The sequence below is a fragment of the Erpetoichthys calabaricus genome, chromosome 4 (assembly GCF_900747795.2).
Source record: "Erpetoichthys calabaricus chromosome 4, fErpCal1.3, whole genome shotgun sequence".
In the NCBI taxonomy this organism is placed as follows: Eukaryota; Metazoa; Chordata; class Cladistia; order Polypteriformes; family Polypteridae; genus Erpetoichthys; species Erpetoichthys calabaricus.
This window is the reverse complement of record NC_041397.2, coordinates 258,042,594-258,065,281: the sequence shown is the minus strand read 5'-3', so window position 1 is coordinate 258,065,281 and position 22,688 is coordinate 258,042,594. Positions and strand designations below refer to the sequence as shown.

Below are 22,688 nucleotides of genomic sequence, written 5' to 3'. Positions count from 1 at the left end.
CACCAAAGCCAGCACACAAAGCCAATGTGCCACTCTTTACTGCACTCATGAGATTTGCCAAGGCAATGACAGAGGTGACAAAACAAACAGAAGAGGGTTACACATTTTCTTTGTAATGCTTGGCATCTAAATGCCAGTGTGGCATGACTTGTTTTGGTCCAGGTCTAGGCAGAGGGAGTTGAAGGGTCTCAAAATGAAAGGACTTCAATGACATTTATTTCAAAGATGAACAGACATCAGGAACTTACAATTAAGTTAAAATAATTCCTATCTGACAACATTTTACCTCAGAGGAAGTTTTAGCACTGCAAGAATTAGCAAGAATATCGAGTTTATTAAAGAGAAGAGATGTTTTAGGATTAGAGAAAGTTTCTGTTATTATTAATGTCTGCACAGTGCTTTTGAATACCAAGTAAGCAAGGCTTTTGTCAACTATCCTCAATATATTATGATCTTGGAGAGATTAAAGAAAGTGGTGCGATTATAAAATGGAAGATGAGCTACCAAATCAGAAGCTCATACCAAAGGCATAGAAAGAAACAGGCAAAACGTCCTAGCACTAAAGTGTTCTTGTAAATACCTTTACGCTTAATCTAATGTTAAGAAAAATGCTAAGTAGAATGGTGGAGCAGAGATGAAGTCGAAATAAGGAAATGACCAGAAAATGCAAAACGAGAAGCCAAAAGTCGTAATCAAGAATCACACCAAAGTTATTATCAATAATTGTTAATCCTTACCCTTCACTAGCACTATTGTATTGTACTGTGTTAGCCATTATGAATGTAATGAAAAGTCAGGCAAAATGACACCTTTCATTGGCTATCTAAGATGATTACAATATGCAAGCTTTCGAGGCAACTCAGGCCCCTTCTTCAGGCAACATGTAATGCAGAAACTGGAGTTCTCTGTGTTTATATAGACACCAGGATAAGTAACAATATTTCTTGTCCTAGTGTGTATATAAACACAGGGAACTCCAGTTTCTGTATTACATCTTGCCTGAAGAAGGGGCCTGAGTTACCTCGAAAGCTTGCATATTGTAATCTTGCATATTGTAATCATATTGTAATCTTCTTAAAACCCCATTTTTTTCCCAGTTCCACAGTACACTAAGCACAAAACACTTTCTCTTCTCTGACACCACCACTCCTCCTCAGCAAGCTTTGTCCTCCTCCCACCCGACTCTGGCCGCTGAGTGGTGGTCGCTGGCTCCTTTAATAGTTCACCCGGAAGTGCTCCAGGTGCTTGATCACCGAGTTCCGGCTGCACTTCCGAGTGTGATGAATATGCTGCCCACACGGGCTCAGGAGTCACAAACACAGCACCCCCTGGCGGTGCCTGCGGGACCCAACAGGGCTGCACCCAACTCCAATTCCCACGGAGCCCTACGGGAAACCAAGGCACTGCTTCAACCCAGGGGGGCGGCCATCTAGCGTCCAGGGGGAGGTATTGCACTGTCTAGGGCTACTCCCCCTGGACATAGTGTGCAGGGGCGTCCCGACCGGGCATGGACCCCGGCCGCCTGCCACACCAGTCATGTGATGAACAACTTGCATTGTTTGAATACTCAATGTGACCATATATAACCATTACAATTATAAAAACTTTTAAGGGATACAAAAAAAATCTATAAATTTCAGAGTAGTAAAAAAGGGATTTAGGGATCTCAAAACTCAGCTCATTACACAGTAACAGTTTATCTTCCTCAGATGCCTAAGGAAAGCACAGGTGCACAGTAGAGTTCTTCCTCAGTGGCGATCAACCCAGTATGGCACCTGCTTGGTTCAAAATCATAAAACCTTGCAGAAAGTTGTCAATTGATTGCATCAGTCCCAAGTCAGGAAGCAACCCTAGACAGAGCATTACAAAAAAGGAAATAATGGAAATTCATGAAATCTTCATGAAAGAAAAAATATCAGAATTCAAGGTTATTCATTAAAAACTGCCAGACAAGTAATTTAGAGAATGGCCTATAAATGAGTGTTCAGTGCGACACAGTTCAGAGTACCTGCTTGGAGGTCATTATATAAACCTATGACACAAATGAAAAAGGCAATTTAATTGATTTAGATTTTAATGACATCTTTGCTATATTATTTTAATTTAAATATAATTAAAAAAATGATAATGCAACATTTTGTGCGCAAAAAGAGACAACATTTCATCTTTTTTAGTATTTTTGTGGATAAACGTAAAAGTTTAACAATATTATCTTTACTTTTGATGTAAAATACAAACAGAGACAAGTATAGGTCTCAGCTAATAAATTAGCAAATCTACAGTATATAACCATAATAATAACCAATACTTTAAAATACTTGGCTCATTATTATTTTATGAATAAAGTTTAAGTTTACTTATTATAGTACAATTTGTAAGATTGGATAGTCTGAAAATAAGTGGGGGAAGAGGGCTGTACGAAAGTGATTTACTGGGAGCTGCACAATACCTGTGTAATGGTGATCTATTAAAGTATACATTTATTTTGACTATTTTATATATGTAAACCATCACTTTGGTGTAGAATTCTGTTATTACTGTTGTGAACGTCTACTGACTGGGAGGTAGAGGACAACACTGACTAAGAAGGAGTAGAGGGAGTTCTGTTTCAGTGTATTGTTGAAAGTAAGCCTATTCAGATATTGTCATTTAATAAAACAACATTATTCTGTTCTGGATTTGTGTCTAAAGTGGTCGTGTCTAGTGTTCTGGACTCTTGCATGCACACCTCAAAATGTGAAATGTGTAATATTTGTTGCTCGAGTTTTTTCCAACAAGTTGTTTCTGTTATAAATGTTTTATTAGAATTTTCATTTTTTTATTAAAACCAGTAAATATTAAGTGTCTCCTATCAGTCTACAGATATATCTGCCTTTTGCCTATTTCTTATTCCTTTTCTATCACCAGCTTTAGAATATAACTTTGTCAAGAAAGTGTTTTGCATCAAACAACACAACTAATTTAAGCATGAGTTAAGTTCTAAGATTTTGAGGATCTTAACCTCCTTTGTCTTTTTTGCCTGTTTGATATTGAATATTACTTGATAATATTCAGTATGTGTGCCAGAACACACTTCTCTATAAATCCACACATTGATAAATTCAAGCCTCACTATATTAGTTCTATTCAATAAGGGTGCACACAAAAAGGCGAGCTTCAAAAGGGCGACCTCAATTGGGCGCAGCGAATAAAGGGAAACGCAACTATGTGCAATGCCACATAGATATTTTATTATTATCTATCTATTATTATCTAAATTATCTACGAATGCCTTTATTCGCTGCGCTCAGTTGAGGTCGCCCTTTTGAAGGTCACCTTTTTGTGCATGCCCTTATTGAAGGATACCCACTATATTGGAAGAAATTACTTTTTGGTTCTTTCTTTCTCTGAATGCTATGTTTAGAGGGCTTACGCAAAGCTGCTCACTGAAGTACTGTCCAAGACTTCGGTCACTTGGCTCAGGTGAAAATAACAAGATAACATAGACAACATTTTTTTTTTCCAAGCAACTCATGAGGTTTTGCAAGGCCAGCTTGACATCACAGAGCTGTAGCAGCCATGCAAAAAATTTTCATGCACATGTACTGTAAGACTGTTGCTGTCCTGCTTTAAGTATGTGTGATGTCACGACCCGATCAGCATTCCAGCTAGATTAAAATTTGAAATTTAAAACTTGTAGTATTTTCATTTGAGTGGTACATTAGCTGACTATAATGGAGATATGATGACTACTGCCACTACATATACTGTATAACACTGATTCCTGTGTGTTGGCAGCATAAATAATTAGCCATACGCACTCATCTACTAACTAGTCAAAAAAAAAAAACCTTAAAGGAGCATTCACCTTTCCCCTACCCTGTCCTAATTTGGGGTGTTCATAAGAAATGAAATGATTTACTTTGTGAGGTAGAAGTGCATAATATACAAAAATAGTTGCCTCAGATATTTGAAATATTAAAATGTGGGCTGCAATTTAAATTTTTAAAACCTAAACATTCTGGTTCGTAATTTAAATTTGTCACTTTTCACCCTCTGATAGAGGTCCATAGGGGGCTAGGTCCCCAGTAGAGGGTCAAAAATAACATAATTTTCATAATCACTGACCTCAAAATAGTCTAAAATGATACACCACATGCCTATGTTTGAAATTTGTTATTTTTAACCTTCTGGTAGTGTCTCTTAGAAGGCTAGGACATGGGTAAAGAATCACATATCAAAAAATGATTACATTTATTATGAACAACCTCAAAATTGCATTAAATAACACCCCATATGCCTATATTACCAAGCCCCATTTTTTTAATTTACTGAAAAGTAGTACCCGTGACCTCTCATATCCCATTATGGTGTGAACTCCTGAGGTCAGTTGATGTGCCATGCATAACTTCAGGTCCTACTGATTATTTTTGCTGAAGATGCCTATTTGTTTACTCATTAGATAGATAGATAGATAGATAGATAGATAGATAGATAGATAGATAGATAGATAGATAGATAGATAGATAGATAGATAGATAGATAGATAGATAGATAGATAGATAGATACTTTATTAATCCCAATGGGAAATTCACATTCTTCAGCAGCAGCATACTGATACAATAAATAATATTAAATTAAAGAATGATAATAATGCAGGTGAAAAACAGACAATAACTTTGTATAATGTTAAATGTTAACGTTTACCCCCCCAGGTGGAATTAAAGAGTCGCATAGTTTGGGGGAGGAACGATCTCCTCAATCTGTCAGTGGAGCAGGACAGTGACAGAAGTCTGTCGCTGAAGCTGCTCTTCTGTCTGGAGATGATACTATTAAGTGGATGCAGTGGATTCTCCATAATTGATAGGAGCCTGCTGAGCGCCCTTCGCTCTGCCACAGATGTTAAACTGTCCAGCTCCATGCCAACAATAGAGCTTGCCTTCCTCACCAGTTTGTCCAGGCGTGAGGCGTCTTTCCTCTTAATGCTGCCTCCCCAGCACACCACTGCGTAGAAGAGGGCGCTCACCACAACTGTCTGATAGAACATCTGCAGCATCTTATTGCAGATGTTGAAGGACGCCAGCCTTCTAAGGAAGTATAACCGGCTCTGTCCTTTCTTGCACAGCGCATCAGTATTGGCAGTCCAGTCTAATTTATCATTATCATAAGGATGTAATTTCCTTTACAAATGATGGGCAATAAAAGCGCAATAATCTATACTTCATTTATTCTTTGCTAATATGTGGCTATTTGTTGCATTTTGTTGATGGTACTTGTACCTTTACATTTCTGGCCATAATAGTCAATCCATCATAGTTGTCAGATCCTTCCCTAACCCTCTGGGACACTTAAAAGACCACAGCACCATTAAAATTAACTTAAAACTAGTTAATTTTCTCCTTCCCCATGAACGTCAATGCATTTCATGGACTTTGCAGATGTTCCCAAACATTTTCATGATTTCTCTAGAGTCACTTGGGAAACTGAACCTTGCAGAGTTTATTAATCAGAAGTGCAAACCAACCCAGGCCTTCATAATTCTCAAAAGCATCAATAAATTAAATTCAGCCAAATTCTTTCAACTAAAAGGCAAATCACATATGTGAAGTCATCAGTGGCAATAAAGGGCAAGTACATGTGGGACTGAAGCCAAGAAGCACTTATTTACTCAAAGAGATATGTGAATCTGGAACAAAGTACTCAAGTCATGTACTTGAAGCAGAAGCCTTGACAACCTTTAAGAATTACCTGGATGAGATATTGGGACAGGTTAGCTACAGTATTACCTGAACAAGTGAGTGTGATTGACTAAATGGTCTCATCTTGTTTACAAATTTCTTACGTTCTACCATTCTACTTCATTGTGAGGCAAATACAAGTCGTCCCCACTGGGCACTCAGAACACAAATTTTGTTTTATAACCTACACTGAGTATGGAATGCTCCTTTGACTCAAATGGCTAAGAGTATCTCCACTTCATTGCTGTATTATTCCATATGAGATGCACTGAACTATCTCCTCACAGTATCTTACTCTCTGCAGCCGTCACTTCTCTTGCTAATATGCCTTTTGCAAATCCTGGACAAGGCATTGACATAGCCATGTTCTTTTCAGTTTTACTACATCAGATGAAGTGACTGACAAGCTGTCCCCACTTCAGGCTTATTCCATTTATGGTCTGTTACATATAGCTAATGCTAAACAAAACAAAACAAAACAAAAAAAATTAATGCAATTCAAAAAGTGAAACTCATATATTATATAGATTCATTACACACAGAGTGATATACTGTATTTCAAGGGTTTATTTCTTTTCATTTTGCTGATTATGGCCTACAGGTAATGAAAACTCAAAGTTCAGTATCTCAGAAAATTAGATTATTACATAAGACCAATAAATGAAAAAAACTACTACTGAAAAGTATGTCAATGTACGCATCTCAATACTTGGTCAGGGCTCCTTTTGCATGAATTACTGCATCAATGCGGCATGGCATGGAGGCGATCAGCCCAGGAAGCCCAGGATGCTTTGATTGCAGCATTCAGCTTGACTGCATTGTTGGGTCTGGTGTCTCTCATCTTCCTCTTGACAGTTCTCTATGTGGTTTAGGTCAGGCGAGTGTTCTGGGCAATCAATCACAGTAATACCATGGTCATTTAACCATGTGTTGATACTTTTGGCAGTGTGGGCAGGTGCCAGGTCTTACTGGAAAATGAATTCAGCATCTCCATAAAGATTATCAGCAGAGGGAAGCATGAAGTGCTCTAAAATTTCCTGGTAGATGGCTGTGCTGACTTTGGACTTGATAAAACACAGTGGACCAACACCAGCAGATGACATGGCTCCCCAAATCATCACTGACTATGGAAACTTCACATTGCACCTAAAGCAACTTGGATTCTGTGCCTCTCCACTCTTCCTCCAGACTCTGGGACCTTGATTTCCAAATGAAATACAAAATTTGCTTTCATCTGAAAAGAGGACTTTGGACCACTGAGCAACAGTCCAGTCTGTTTTCTCCATAGCCCAGGTAAGATACTTCTGACATTGTCTCTGGTTCAGGAGTTGCTTGACACAAGGAATTTGACAGTTGTAGCCATGTCCCAGATTCATCTGTGTGTGTTGGCTCTTGAAGCACAGACTCCAGCCGCAGTCCACTCCTTGTGAATCTCCCCCAAATTCTTGAATGGGCTGTGCTTCACAATCCTCTCATGGCTGTGGTTATCCCAGCTGCTTGTGTACCTTTTTCTGTCACATTTTTTCCTTCCACTCAACTTTCCATTAATATGCTTGGATACAGCACTCTGTGACCAGCCAGCTTCTTTAGCAGTGATCTTTTCTGGCTTACCTTCCTTGTGGAGGGTGTCAATGACGGACTTCTGGACAAGTGTCAAGTCAGTAGTCTTCCCCATGATTTTGTGGCCTACTGAACCAGACTGAGAGACCATTTAAAGGCTCAGGACACCTTTGCAGGTATTTTGGGTTAATTAGCTAAGTGGAGTGAGACACCATGAATCTACAATATTGAACTTTTTCACAATATTCTAATTTTTTAAGATACTGAAGTTTGAGTTTTCATTACCTGTAAGCGCCTTGTGCCCTGTGTTGGCTGGGATTGGCTCCAGCAGACCCCTGTGACCCTGTGTTGTTCGCCAGGCTAATACAGTGGAGCACTTTAAAAAACTACTGAAAACACATTATTTTAACATGGCCTTCTCATAACTTCACTGTAATTTAATCCTGATACTCTGTATATCCAATTCATTTTAATAACTATTCATTCAAAATCTGTACTAACCCCTACTCTCTCTTCTGTTTCCTTTTCCGGTGTCCTGTTGGTGGTGGCGTGCGCCACCACCATCTACCCAAAGCACCATGATGTTCCAACAATGATGGATGGATTAAAAGCCAGAAGTCTGTATGACCATCAGCATCAAGTGACTCCGTGAAAAACCCGAACTACAAAGAGGACTATTTCATTTATGTTAGGTAGAATGCCCAGAGGGGACTGGGCGGTCTCGTGGCCTGGAACCCCTACAGATTTTATTTTTTTCTCCAGCCTTCTGGAGTTTTTTTTTGTTTTTTCTGTCCACCCTGGCCATCGGACCTTACTATTTTCTATGTTAATTAATGTTGTCTTATTTTAATTTCTTATTTTGTCTTTTATTTTTCTTCTCTCCATTATGTAAAGCACTTTGAGCTACTTTTTGTATGAAAATGTGCTATATAAATAAATGTTGTTGTTGTTGTTGTTGGATAATGGATGGATGGATTACCTGTAAGCCATAATCAGCAAAATGAAAAGAAATAAATGCTTGAAATATATCACTCTGTGTGTAATGAATCTATATAATATATGAGTTTCACTTTTTGAATTGAATTACTGATATAAATTAACTTTTGATGATATTCTAATTTATTGAGATGCACCTGTATATATATATAGAGTTAAGATTATGATAGTGCAGCGGTTAGTGTTGCTTCCTCATATATTCAGTGTCCTGTGCAGACAGAGTGAAGTTTGTAGTCAATCTCTGTGGGGTTTTTGTCCTTCTGGCCACTAGAGCTTTCTGATATTTTTCTAACACATGCATGTTTGGTTAATGGCTGACTCTAAAGTTCTCTCCCTACAGGGAAGTTTTCTGCCTTGTGCTTATTTCTTTCAGTAAAGATTCCATTTCCATCAACCTTGTATTGGAAAAAAATGCAATAGGTTTGCAAAAAGAAAAACTTAAATTGCTAATTTTTTGCAGATGAAGATTTAAAAAAAGCTTTGTTCTTGTATTGTTTTTTGCTCTTCTCACATCCTTAAATCTATTTTAAATTCTTGTAAGCAGCATTTTAATAAAGCTCTGAAAGCTGCAAAAGCCAGTTATAAATATCAACTGGAGAAATGCTTTAGCAGTAAGACCAGGCAGTATGGAGTTCTCTAAAAAAACACTTACAAATTAGAGGCAGAAGTGCTCCCTAGCCTTAACCTCCCCCATTTTGACTAATACGCTAAATTAGTTTTATAGCCAGTGTGACAACGACATGAGCCCTTGCTTGGACTCTGACTCCCTGCCTTCTATATCAATAGTCCAGGTCTCTCCCTCTCACAACTTTTTCAGTGTCATCATCCCCCCTTCGTTGAAGTCCAATTCACCTTCTTCAATTTCCCTTCTCCTCAGTCATTTCACTCCGCTCCATCCTATACTTTCTGTGAAGCAAGAGGAGATACAAAACCTTTTCAGGAAACAGAATATTAAGAAAGCAGCTGGCCTTGATGGAGTCTCACCTGTCACTCTTAGACATTTTGCAGACCAGTTAGCACCTGTCTTCACCGACATATTCAATACCTCCCTGCTGCTTGGCAAAGTTCTGGACTGCTTTAAGGTAGCCACTAACATTTCAGTTCCCAAGAAGGATAAAATCTCTGAACTTATTGACTATAGGCCAGTTGCTTTGATATCGGTGGTTATGAAAGTATTCAAACGTCTCATGCTTTCCTGGTTAACTCTATCACTGATCCTCTCCTTGATCCACTTCAGTTCATATATAGGACAAATGGTTCAGTGGAGGATGTAGTTAATTTATGCCTACACTATATTCCTCAGCACCTGTATTGCCTAACACCAATGTAAAGGTCTTGTTTGTGGATTTCTGCTCAGACTTCAATACCATTGTTCCAGTGTTGCTTCAATGTAAACTAATCCATTAAGGTGTATCCTATGGTGTCTACCAGTGGATTATGAGTTTCTTGACAGATTCTTGGCAGACTGGGCCCTTATATGTCAGATCCAATGTCAATTAGCTTAGGCACCCCCCAAGGCTGTATTCTTTCATCCTCCCGTTTTCACTTTATACTAAATGACTGTAGGTCCATAGACAAATCTGTAAAAATCCTAAAATTTGCAGATGACACAACTGTAGTGGGTCTCATTTCCAATAATAATGCATCTTCCTATCAAAGAGAGGTGGGCCGTATTGTAGAATGGTGTTCTTGTAACAACTTGGAGCTCAATGCTATTAAGTCAGTTGAAATGTGGATTGATTTCTGCTGACAAGTCACTAACTGTCCCCCTTTGCAATGAATGGCCTGACTGTCTCTGTGGTTCAGTCGTTTAAATTCCTGGGGACTACTTTCACTAATACATTAAATTGGGAAAAGTACATCACCTCCAACATCAAAAAAGCCATGAAGAGATTGTTCCTCCTTGACCAGCTTAAGAAGCTTGGCATATCAACACATATATTGTTAAATTGTTACTCAGCCATTACTGAGAGCATTGTGACCTCCTCCATCAATATTTGGTTTCCTTCTGACTCCTCTCTTTCTAAGACTCAGTTGCAGTGGGTGATTTGTTCAGTTGAGAAAATCATTGGCTGTTGTCTCCCACCTGTTCATCACCAGAGCAAAAAAGACAGCAGGAAAGATTGCAGCTTACTATACCCACCCAGCAACCATCTGTTCATTAATTAAATTGTCATCATAGAGGAGGTACAGGTCTATTGCAAACCAAACTACATGCAATCTCCGCAGCTTCCTTCCTTATATTATTCAGATCCTAAAAATTTTACATAGGGTTTCTCCTAACTGTTTTTTCATGATACAGTAATCCCTCCTCCATCACGGGGGTTGCGTTCCAGAGCCACCCGCGAAATAAGAAAATCCGCGATGTAGAAACCATATGTTTATATGGTTATTTTTATATTGTCATGCTTAGGTCACAGATTTGCGCAGAAACACAGGAGGTTGTAGAGAGACAGGAACGTTATTCAAACACTGCAAACAAACATTTGTCTCTTTTTCAAAAGTTTAAACTGTGCTCCATGACAAGACAGAGATGACAGTTCTGTCTCACAATTAAAAGAATGCAAACATATCTTCCTTTTCAAAGGAGTGCGCGTCAGGAGAGAGAGAGAGAACAAAGCAAGCAGTCAAAAAAAAAATCAATAGGGCTGTTTGGCTTTTAAGTATGCGAAGCACCGCCGGTACAAAGCTGTTGAAGGCGGCAGCTCACACCCCCTCCGTCAGGAGCAGGGAGAGAGAGAGAGCCAGAGAAAAACAAAGTCAAAAATCAATACGTGCCCTTTGAGCTTTTAAGTATGCGAAGCACCGTGCAGCATGTCCTTCAGGAAGCAGCTGCACACAGAAGGTAGCAACGTCCCTATTGTCTAGGTGTGCGAACAGCCCCCCTGCTCACACCCCCCTACGTCAGCGCAAGAGAGAGAGAGAGAGAGAAAGTAAGCCGGGTAGCTTCTCAGCCATCTGCCAATAGCGTCCCTTGTATGAAATCAACTGGGCAAACCAACTGAGGAAGCATGTACCAGAAATTAAAAGACCCATTGTCCGCAGAAATCCGCGAACCAGCAAAAAATCCGCGATATATATTTAAATATGCTTACATATAAAATCCGCGATGGAGTGAAGCCATGAAAGGCAAAGCGCGATATAGCGAGGGATCACTGTACTGTATAACAGTTAACTGTCCTGTCTGTCTATTCGTAAATACTTCATACTTACTCAACTTGCACTATTTGATATCTATATTATTTTGTACAGTTTTTGAGTTAATTATTGAAGTTTGTAATTGTTTTGTTCAAGAATCTGTTGTATTTGCATAGTGGTTTGCACAGTGTCAGGTAAATGGTGTAAATCACTTTACACTCTGCACTATACTATGGATACTGAGCATTGTTTGAGCTTTACAGTCCATTGTATTGTCGCACTGGTTTTGGTAACGGTATGCTGTATGTTAAATGTATATTGTTTTGTCTATGCACCAGGGACCATAAGGAAAGGAACTTTGTTCAACTGTATACCATGTATGTGGATGAATGACAATATAAGTTGAGCTGAGTGAGAATACTTGGGATGGCATTTTGAAAAGAGAGCCCTATTGAATCGACTCATGCAGGCTACATTGTTACTCTGTTACTCCAACACTGGTACAGTTCTGGGTTGTGCATTTTGGTATTGCTTCAGATTGAATGTGACTATCAGATAACAAACGCATAGTTCTTAGTCACTATGATTGCACTGATAAAATTACAAATAAAATAAAACATGCATTTTTGTGTATTCTATGAAAACTTACATAATATCTTGAAGTTTGAATGTGTTGTGAATATAGATCTTTCACTAAAGTTTTGCAATTAGTACTACATAACATATACATTTATGGGCTCTAGGGAGAATCGAGATTCATCAGAGGAAAACAACAACGACACGAGGAGGACATCCTAAGTCCATACACACATATAGTGACCTGGTTGAGATTCTAACCTCGTATCCAGAAGCTGTGTGGCATTTATGTATTGTACAACTGTGCTACCCCTAAAATTAACACTACATGATATTAAAATGTAAACACAGTCAAAAGGCCTGATTCCACAGTTAATCCTGATGGTATTAAAACGGAAACATCAAATGTGAATAATTTTAAAATTGGATTCCACATTGAAAGACTATGTCTTCTGTATGTGCTGCAAGATTAATGGGCACAAAGATGAATATGAGTTTTCTTGAACTCTGCATGAGAAAAACAATCCTCAATTTATTGCAACACATGCTACATGTAATGTATTGGACAGTTTGGAAAAAGGAAGCATTTGGGCCGCTTAAAGGACTAAACAAGTTAAAAAATGTTGACTTAAACCTCCCAGGAAAAACTCCCTTCTTTTACTAGGTGTAGTCTATTACAATTCCTACCTTAAATGAAAAGTTTTTTTGTCAGTAAAAATAGAAATAATCTGTCATGTCTACCAATTGCAAAAGCTACTGCTTGTCTAATGCATAATCAGTGCTGGACTGATTGAAATGGCCTTAGGATTAAAGGCATGAAGTCTGGGTTATTGATATGAGTTGCTTTTTTACAGAAACATCAAACACCTTGGCCTTGTTCATGACAAAACCCTGAAGCACTGGTGTTTGAATATTTCTTGCCCTCTAGTACAGAAAAAATCATGTAAAGTCAGCACCATATCATCTAACTTCAAATGTAAAAAGTTTATGGAAACATACAGTAAGTAAAACTCTGGAAACACCATGTCAATTGTAAAGTAATCTAGAAATATGCAATAATACTTAAATGTTGTCTGATTTTTATTTCATTACAGTGTAATTGTTAAATTTGCCTCAGAACTGAACACTTATTAAATCCATAAAAGAACATAGTAAAGAAAATATGAAAAACACAAAGAACTGAAGTAAAATGGCAAGTGGTGTTGTCTTGTGAGAGTCTTCAAGACAGGATTCTTGACCAAAGAATGAATGGAGAGGCAGAGCTTCACTTCAAACATACAGTATTGTGGTAAAGACGTCCTTCCTGGTTATTGTTTGCATCCAGTTTTCTGAAAGCAACTATTAATGAAATTTTAATGATATTATATTTTGTACATTTTGAGCATTGAAATGGATAACAAACATGTGGATTATGTGTCACAAGTTACGTGAGAGTTTTTTCTCTTTATTCCATGGACATTTTTCACATTGTGTCACCTCTGGGCAATTTGAATGTTTCATATGTAATTTCTCCATGAAAACATGAGATTACAATTTTTTCTTGACCGCTACTACAAACTACATGGAGTAAGTAACATTTAACAGATCTATCATTTTTGGTTGGAATCTTCCTTTAAATTAATACAAGGTCAGACTGTGTGGAGTTTTTACATTCTTCCCATGTTAGACTGGACTTTCTGTGGATTCTGTACTTTTCTCAAATATCTCAAACACATGTTAAGTAAATTGTACTTTTGTGAGTGTGGGTATGCTTTTGTGTGTGTTTATGTGCTGAGTGCTTTGTGATGAAATTAAATTACTTATCAAGCACCTGTAAATCATTTTAAACAGATTCACGGAAATTTAAATTATACTTCCAAAACACTGACTCACCTGTTTCACAGCAAAAAGAAGACGTCCATAACAGTACATCATAACTAGAACTGGAATGGCCAAGCAGAATATGAATAGGCAGATGATGTAGGACACTGAATCAGAAGACTTTGATGTCCATGTCACAGAACAGCTTGTCCCAGGCCCCTCAGGTCCATAACTGCTCCAGCCTAAGAGTGGGGGCACTGTCCAAATCAGTGAATACAGCCACGAGGCGCCCACAGCTAGAAGAGGTTTCCGGAAGCCTGTGGCTGCCTTGTTACAGACAGTCAAGGTGCTGTAGCGATCATAGGACAAGATAGCCAGAGAGATCAAGGAAACAATACCTGAAATAAAAAAAAGATAATTACACAATATAAAGAATCATTTTCTGTATCATTTAAGCATGCAAGAGAATTCTATTCATGGCAGTTATTTCTGTTCATGTCAAATTAATAACCTATTACGAGAATAAAAAAAACATAAATATTTAGTCACATCTGTTAATTCTTATTATTACTTTATAAGCAATTCAGGCTTAGTAACTATATGCTGTATGTGATTGACTGGTGTTCCATTCAGGATGTACACCTTGCCAGAAAGGCTTCAGAGATTAAAAGATGTACAGTATTACTACAGTATTTACTTAAAGGAAAAATGGAAGAATTGCCAATGTATTTAACTAGTATTAATACAATAAATTTAATACTCTGCTGAACAATTCCTGAAGTTAAAACTGATGTCAAAACCTGAAATCTTTCCATACAATTTAGATGCTGTGAAAATCTGTGCTGTCATTACATACAATACATCATGGCTGTCATGATATCACAGGTCACATGGCGCATACATAATGTGCCTAACAGCGACACAGCTTCATATAGGACCAAAGGTGTCAAAATATTTTCACCAGTGGCTCTGACCAAACTTTTGCCTTTCTAAACTGCTCCTTACAGGATTTAATCACTGTGTTCTTGTTCTGACGAAGTGCCATTAGACTGCAGGCTACTTGGGTGTTTAATAATGCGACTGGCAGAAGAAACATTCTCAGAAACACACAGGGTCCTACAACAAAGCACCATATCCTAATCATAATTCAAAATCATAGTCATTAGTTATTAGGCGCAGAGTTGTAGCCTTAATAAACCATTCACAAGAATTGCACAGAGTTATCCGTGATCACTGACAACATTTTCTTGCAAGATGGCGGTTTAAATAGTCAGAATTTCAGGGCACTTTTACCTGGTAACAGGCTCCCACATCTTAGCAACTGTGAAAGATTTTTTTTATATATTACCTGAGCAATAAATATTTGAGTAAGTCTGAGTTGCAAATTATATACCTGCTTTCAAGGCAGTTTCTGCCTTTCCTATGTAGAACGGAACTATTGGCTAACTTTTAGAATGTGATACCATCAAGAGAAAATGCCAAACATAGGATAAACGTATTTCCTTATATTTGTAAGAGGCAGGCACTGTCGTGTATATAACTCTGGTCTAGTGAGCGATAGATAAGAACTAATCATTCATTTCTAGATTTAACAATCCTTCAATAATTGCGGAGTTACTAGAAAATAACATCTGTATACTACCTTTGTTTATTGTTTCATAGGGCTAACTTGACAGCTAAAAACTCTCTAGCTATGTATCCCATAAAAGGGGATAGATATGGGTGGACTTTAGAACCTTTAAAAATGATAAGTGGATCCATTGATGTATTGCAATGAAGGCCTGCTATTTGGTAATATGGTAATTTGGTAACATAGCTTATTTTTCTTCCACACAACCATTAAATAAAGTGGTGGTTCCTGGAAATAATTAAAATGGAGAAGCACAATGTATTTAATTAGCCTTAAACAAAATATTAACATAAAATGATAGTGAAACTAAATCCAACATGATTCAAAAAATATTACAGATAATTAATTTTAATGAGTAGATGCTTACAAATCGAGTTTAAAGTTTTTTTAAATTTTGATTATAGACGAGGGAAAAATTTCACCTTACTGCAATACATGATAAATAAATTTTCCTGATTTTGGTATGTATGGTAAGGAAGAATGGCATGTGTTCAACTCTTTCATACATTCATTTTTGAACAGACTTATTTTAAAGCATTGAATTAAGGGAAAGAGCCTACATCTGTTGTACTGAGCAAAAAACAAAAGGAACGAACACACTCATGAACACAACCACACTTGTACTTAGAGTTGACAACTAGCTTTTAATACATCTCCCTGTTGGTGGTGGAAAGCTGAAGTATTCAAAGATAACTCACAAAGATATGGGGAATTCGTACAAACTCCAAACAGGCCTGAATCTAAATTCAGAATGCCGGAGGTGAGGAGACGCAGCACTTACCATTGTACTATTTTAAGCTCACAAATCTGCACGTTTTTGGCATTTGAGAGGAAATTGTGGTACAGGAGAAATAACTCGTTCAGGTTTGAGAGAATGTGGAAACTCCTAACTCTTAAATGGCATTGAGATTTGAATTCAAGCCTCTGAAACTGAGAAGTAGCAGTGTTAACCATTATAAAAACATTTGTCAATGGGGCATGCTGGTTTAATGGAATTAAATATAGCATTGATCCAGAATAGCAAAGCAATTATTTTACTACAATTTCCGTGCACATATTTACTTGGTAAATAGGATGCCAAAAATAAGAAAGGTTAAGCAATAGTACAAATGAAAACGGCAAACGTAATGATCAATTCATCAACACTAACCATGGCATTTGGATATCTTTGAATAAATACATAGGTCACTGAGTACTTGAGTATCTGAAATCAATAGATGAGGCATTATGTAGTGTTCTTTGGAAAACATTATTAAATTGTAGTATCTAATCACAGTTGTTTTGGAGTCGCAGACTACACTAAAGAATCATAAGAGGGAATATAACAAGCCTATATCAGGGGCTACAAAGCTAAAATAATGCAGAATATATGTATTTTCAAATGAAGCTGGGAATGTAATTAACAGATAATTTTGATGTTAGTTTCATACTTTTAAAGGCACTGTGTGCCATGATTATCTTAAAGATATTAAGTGAATTCACAGAAATACCCACTCTGTATGAATTTCTGTTGATACGTCACTTATCATCTGAGTATTTGTGCTTACTCTGATGTGTATACATCAGTCACCATGCAGACAAGTACTTTATACAGCAGTTATCAGCATTAGACTGCCATGCAGATTGCAGAATGAATCCAAAAAAACATAAAATAAACTGTATAAATGTGTTTGATTTAATTTAAAATGTTAATAACTTTAACACGTAGAAAACATAAATTCAGTAAAAAAATCTTTGAGTGTTTGTTGCATATTATTCATGATATTCCAAAGGTGAATGTATGGCTGATGGTGACAATTTCAAGAAGACAAAGGAAAAGACCTTTCAGATCCAGCTTTTAATTGTACACAGTGTTTAATTAGGTACTTTATTATATTGCTTCATTAATTGATTTTTATAATAGCTGACCATTTCTGCACATTTTACTTTGAAAACTGCATGTTGCTATTATGGATTTTACCATAGTGAAGTCCATTTACAAATCTCAATGACATATGGAATAAACAGTTTACTTTTCTAACACACTTAATCCAGTTGAGAGTTGTAGGAAGCAAGTGCTTCTCCCAGCAGCATGTAACACAGGCACCAGTCCATTGCACAGCATACACCCATCACTCACTCATGCCAAGCCAGTTTAGATTTTTCACTTAACCCTAAGACACATGTATTTTTGGTGTGGGAGAAACCTCACGCATACAAGGGGAGAATATGCAAACACCATAACTCCATATAACAAGTGTCCTGGCAACAATTTTAACACAAGACTCCTAGAGTCAGCATTAAGTACAGTACAACCATGTACAAAATATACACAGAGCCCTCAGAGTTCAGCAGGAATGGCCACCTTAGGAAAGCATTATCTGAATCAAAAACCAGCAGCTCTTAGCATTTTGTAGGACTGAGTCTGAAAGAAATGCCAGATTTATATTTTTGTAGCAGCCAAACTTCTAATTAGACTTTTTTTATACATTCTATTGATTGAGCCTACACAGCCCATCATTACCCACAAAACGACCTCAAGTAGTAGAATGAATTATCATAATGGACACAACCATCAATAATAGGGGCATTAGGTAATGGGACTTTATAGAGGCAGATTAAATGCAACAAGAGCCATTCTACAACTGGCATGTGGCAGGTATAAGCTAACAAATGACACAATGAGGGATGTCCTTCAGGAGTTCAGTGTGGCCTGTATGTCAACAACCAAACAATTTTTCTGTACTTTGCTTTCTGGTCTTTTTGCAATGACACTTCAATACAGATAGCTACTGTAACTTGGCCTGAAGCTAGAAGGGAGACAACTTTTTTTCCAGCCGATGATGTGTTGGTTTTGCAGGAAATGTACCTACCACACCTATCAATGAGCCAGAAAAAGTCAGACACACTCATATTGGTGCATTGTGACGTGATCATGAAATGCCTCTGAGAGCACTTTTGAAAGGAGAGGTGCTGAGTCTTGAGCTGTACTCAGGTTTAACTAGCTTTTTTTGAAGGAGCTAAAAAAATAAGAAAACACTCAATTTATTTCAATAGACCGGACAAAGCAGTCAAGAGCTAAAGCGAACTGAAAATAGCAAAATATAAGAAAGAAAGAAAGAAAGAAAGAAAGAAAGAAAGAAAGAAAGAAAGAAAGAAAGAAAGAAAGAAAGAAAGAAAGGGAAACAGATGAGCAGTATCTGACTTTACATAGTAAATTCTAGATATAGAATAAATAGCAGAGGGGCAGTACACAAATTCCAGATGCCATATTATTTTGTTTGTGTTTCATTTTTATTTTTTCACGTGCCATTTTTAAAACTTCACTATGTGACGATGGTCCAAACAGTTACTAACGTGACCCTTGTAATAAACTACTAAATCATCGTCCATTGTCCTCATGTGTGCTTTTTAATTTCAGCTTAATTTACCATATAAGCCTATGGAATAAAACCCCCGACAATTTCTTTCTAATAATTTTGTATTACTTGAATTTGGCGCGTGACTTCAGTTACCACTGTTGCAGTTTCTTTTTACATGACTGTATGTTTACCTTGCATGGTTACACATTAGTCAATGTCGATTTATTTATAGAGAACATTTAAAACAACATTAGTAATGCTGCAGTCAAAGTGCTTTACAATATAACATACAGCATAATAAAGATAAATTAAACAAATACAATAAAATATGATTAAAACAAAATAAAAACCAGCAGTAAATTGAAACAAACAAATGACTAAGAGGAAGGATACCATCAGTATCACTGAAGATCACGGAAAGCTAGAGAATAGAAATGCATCTTCAATCTCATTTTAAACAATTGAATTGAAGGTGACTCCATAATGTAATTAGCTAGAGAGTTCTACAGATGAGATGCAGTAGCTGCCAAAGCCCTGTCCCCCTTAGTTTTGCTCTTAGTACGTGGGACAACAAAAGACAACTGACGTTGTAGATCTAAGCTCTCTGGATGTCTGGTGTATAACACAAAATTTGTCTCTTTTACTTCTCACCTCCCAATTGTTTTTAAATTAATTTGGGCTATTCTGTACAGTTATGTAAATGCACACTCCTCCCCATGAACAGACCATTGTATAAATATCATATATACTTACTCTATGTATTATACCTATGGAAGAGGATGATCTGCTGTGGCAACCCCTAACGGTAGCAGCCAAAAGAAGAAGAAGACTCTATATATTATACCAATTATTTCTGTAACACTATTACACTAACCCCACTTAAATTTGCTGTCTTTTGTGAAGGACATTTCTGAAACTATTGTAATTGAGATGTATCATCTTTAGAACTTATCATGCCTTATTAACCTTTTTTTATATGATAGTCACACTGTACATATGTACATGAAGACTAGTTAAATATGTTAACAAGGAACAGCTGCTACTTTTTCATGAAGTCACTATGGTGCTATGTTGTATTGTGATTTAGATTGTGGTCGTTGTCATTTTGATTGTTAACATCACATGACGACATCACTGCGCTCCTATTTAAGATGGTGACAATGTAAATTTTCCATCTAGATTTGTGGATAATTCATATACAGTATATAAATCTTGAAACGTATGTAATTATATATGGAAATGAGTTTCAAGTAGACAGGATTGTTTCCTTTCTTTTATGAGCTATAGGGTGTTGCCATGAGAACTACACCTTGAAAATCAATCTTTCTTTTTCTTGTTTAGATGTTTGATTTATCTGACTCTTCTCTTCCTTTTCCCTTTTTATTACCTTCATTTCCTGGTCTATGAGCTTCAAATTTAGACTTTTGGGTCTTCCTTCCTACTGGTTTTAACGGCCTGTTGCCAGTTACATTACATAATAACCAAGAGTCATATTGCGTCACCCTGTCCTGCCTATTTAAGGTGGCAGCATCCAACACCAGACATCCAAGCAGTAGACTGAAGACACAGCTTTTATATTTAGTATTTTTTTTCTTGGCTAATGTCTTGAGGTTTTGGCAGTTGTTGGTTTCTAGTCTTATTTTTTGGTATTTGATTCCTGCTTGTCCAATGACTATTTCTTTGTCTCTCCCTTTTGAAATAAATTTCATCTTACGGTTTAATTTTATTGTCTTTTAGCTGCTCTTTTTCAACACCCATAGCAATTAACAGCAAACAAAAAACTGAAATACTGAAAAACATGTTACATTGTCACTTATTTATTTAGCAAAATACAAACTAACACTCATTTACTTTGCAAATGGTATTTTATTGGTTGTTCTCCGGACTAAATGATAATGTGTTACTGTAATAATGTTGAAAATCCATATTTTATCCACTCATTCATGTATTAATTTTCCTGTTATTTCTCATACTGTACATGGTTACATTTGCAGTAGTTACTTCATGCATGCATTTTTACATATAGTTTTATATATAATTTTATCACTGATATCTGGCTATGATTGCAGTAAGGACATTTTACTGACACGGTTCTGGATAATACAAAATAATAAAATCACTGTCTGCTTTTAATAATTTCATTTGTAAAATTATTTCATACACTTAACCTATGATAGCTTGCTATTAGCTCTAGGCATGTTTGAAATGATGGTATTTGTTGAATTAAACATTAGCCCCCCAACTTCAGTACACTTTGATAACTGTTTAACCGGTAGTTGTAGCTTGTTTAAGTCTGACATTAATTTTCAAGACTAGGGGGCTCTGCCACCTGCTTGCTTCACTCGCCAACCCCCGGGAGGCCGTTATGCGCTAGCCACTTTGCAGCTCTGCCACTCGTGTATGGGGAAGCGGATGTACAATTTAAACAAATTGTTATTTTCATGGGAAGTGTTACATATGCATAACAGACCTAACTATTTTACATTACAGCGAGTAATTAATCATAGTAAGAAATAGTACAACGTAATAAATTGAAAGAAAATTATGTTTCATGTTGCCTTAGAGGTATTTGTTGTGTTATATGTTTTTGTTCTGTTTGGCTTTGAAATTAACACATAATTACTTTTTAAACATAAACTTTTACTGTAAAACTTCAGTAAAAACAATAATTGGAATAAAATTTTGTCAATAGCGCATTGAATTTTGATTCCGTGTTTGGAGTTACATTGTGACAACGCAACGTACAACTGCCCGTGAGTGAATATCGTTTCTTTCTCTCTAATAAATAAACCAACTTTTTCAAATGTTTGTCCCTGTGATTTGTTGATTGTCATAGCAAAAGCAATTCTAACGGGAAACTATAAACGCTTTAATACGAATGGCATATCAAGATCTCCTTTGGTGTCTAACGTTATCCACAGAAAATGTACTACATTATCTTTCTTGTCGCCTGTTAAAATTTTGCACACAATAACATTACGATACATCCTTCTTTCAACAGTAATTCAGCCAGTGGAAGACCGGACGGTGTTAACAGTTGTATATATTCTACGGGATATTTTAAGTTGATGTTTTCATTTTCCACACCATCACTACCATCTGTTTCAGCATAGTCTATTAATACACATTTAAACAATTTGCCGTGTAACAGATTGACAATTTTCGCGTTAATTTGTTTGACTTCATAGTTTCTCAGTGCTAGGATTGCCTGTGTGCTCATTTCTTCTGTTGGTAACCCTTTGGGATGAAATTCTTCAATAAGATTTGGACATAATAAAAAAAAAAATTATAAGAGATGAGAGTGCAGGAAATATGTCTGTCAAAAGCATTCACACGAATGAGAGGTGAGAGGATCTCTTGGCAATAGTCTTGTCTCAAGATTTTCTTTTATAATAGAGAGATGTAATGTTTAATATGTTCTGAGGTGAGAAGAACAATTATTCTAAATTAACCATTTTTGATCCACTCACTTATAGAATGAGGCAAATGTTGGGAAAGAATTTTTTTTTTTTAATAAGAGCCAGTATTTAAAACTCTTAACAGTGTGTAAAATGTTACTAGTGCTTGTATTATTTCCTTGTTTATGCTGTATCTGTCAAGTGAAAAGCTGTTCCACTATGTGATTTTCTAAAAAGAAATACCCTTACAGGCTTAAACTTCTATTACTGAATCTTAACTTTCAACTATTTGGAGCATTTGCAGTTATCCACTGAAAGAGTGAAGCTTTAATTTAGAGGCTAAAAAACAGTGGCCTATATTACGGTAGATACTGATCACCAAATTTAAACTTTCTGTCAATTAGGTATTTGCAATTATTTATTTGTAATGTTGGACATTTTAACAGGAGAATAGTGCAAATACAAGGAAATCCTTTGGGATGGGGGAGATGGGAACTGGACTTTTTTTAAGCAGCTCTTTTCAAAGAAACA

The 22,688-nt window shown here is 36.7% G+C and overlaps 1 protein-coding gene across 1 annotated transcript in view; it reads right to left on the bottom strand.

The window, feature by feature from the left end:
- tmtops2b (teleost multiple tissue opsin 2b) overlaps positions 1-22,688 on the bottom strand; it is a 171,961-nt gene that overhangs the window by 52,574 nt on the left and 96,699 nt on the right. Inside the window, exon 2 of the mRNA XM_051926803.1 lies at positions 13,861-14,186. Coding sequence (XP_051782763.1) covers positions 13,861-14,186 — 326 coding nt within the window. The remainder of the gene's footprint in view (positions 1-13,860; positions 14,187-22,688) is intronic.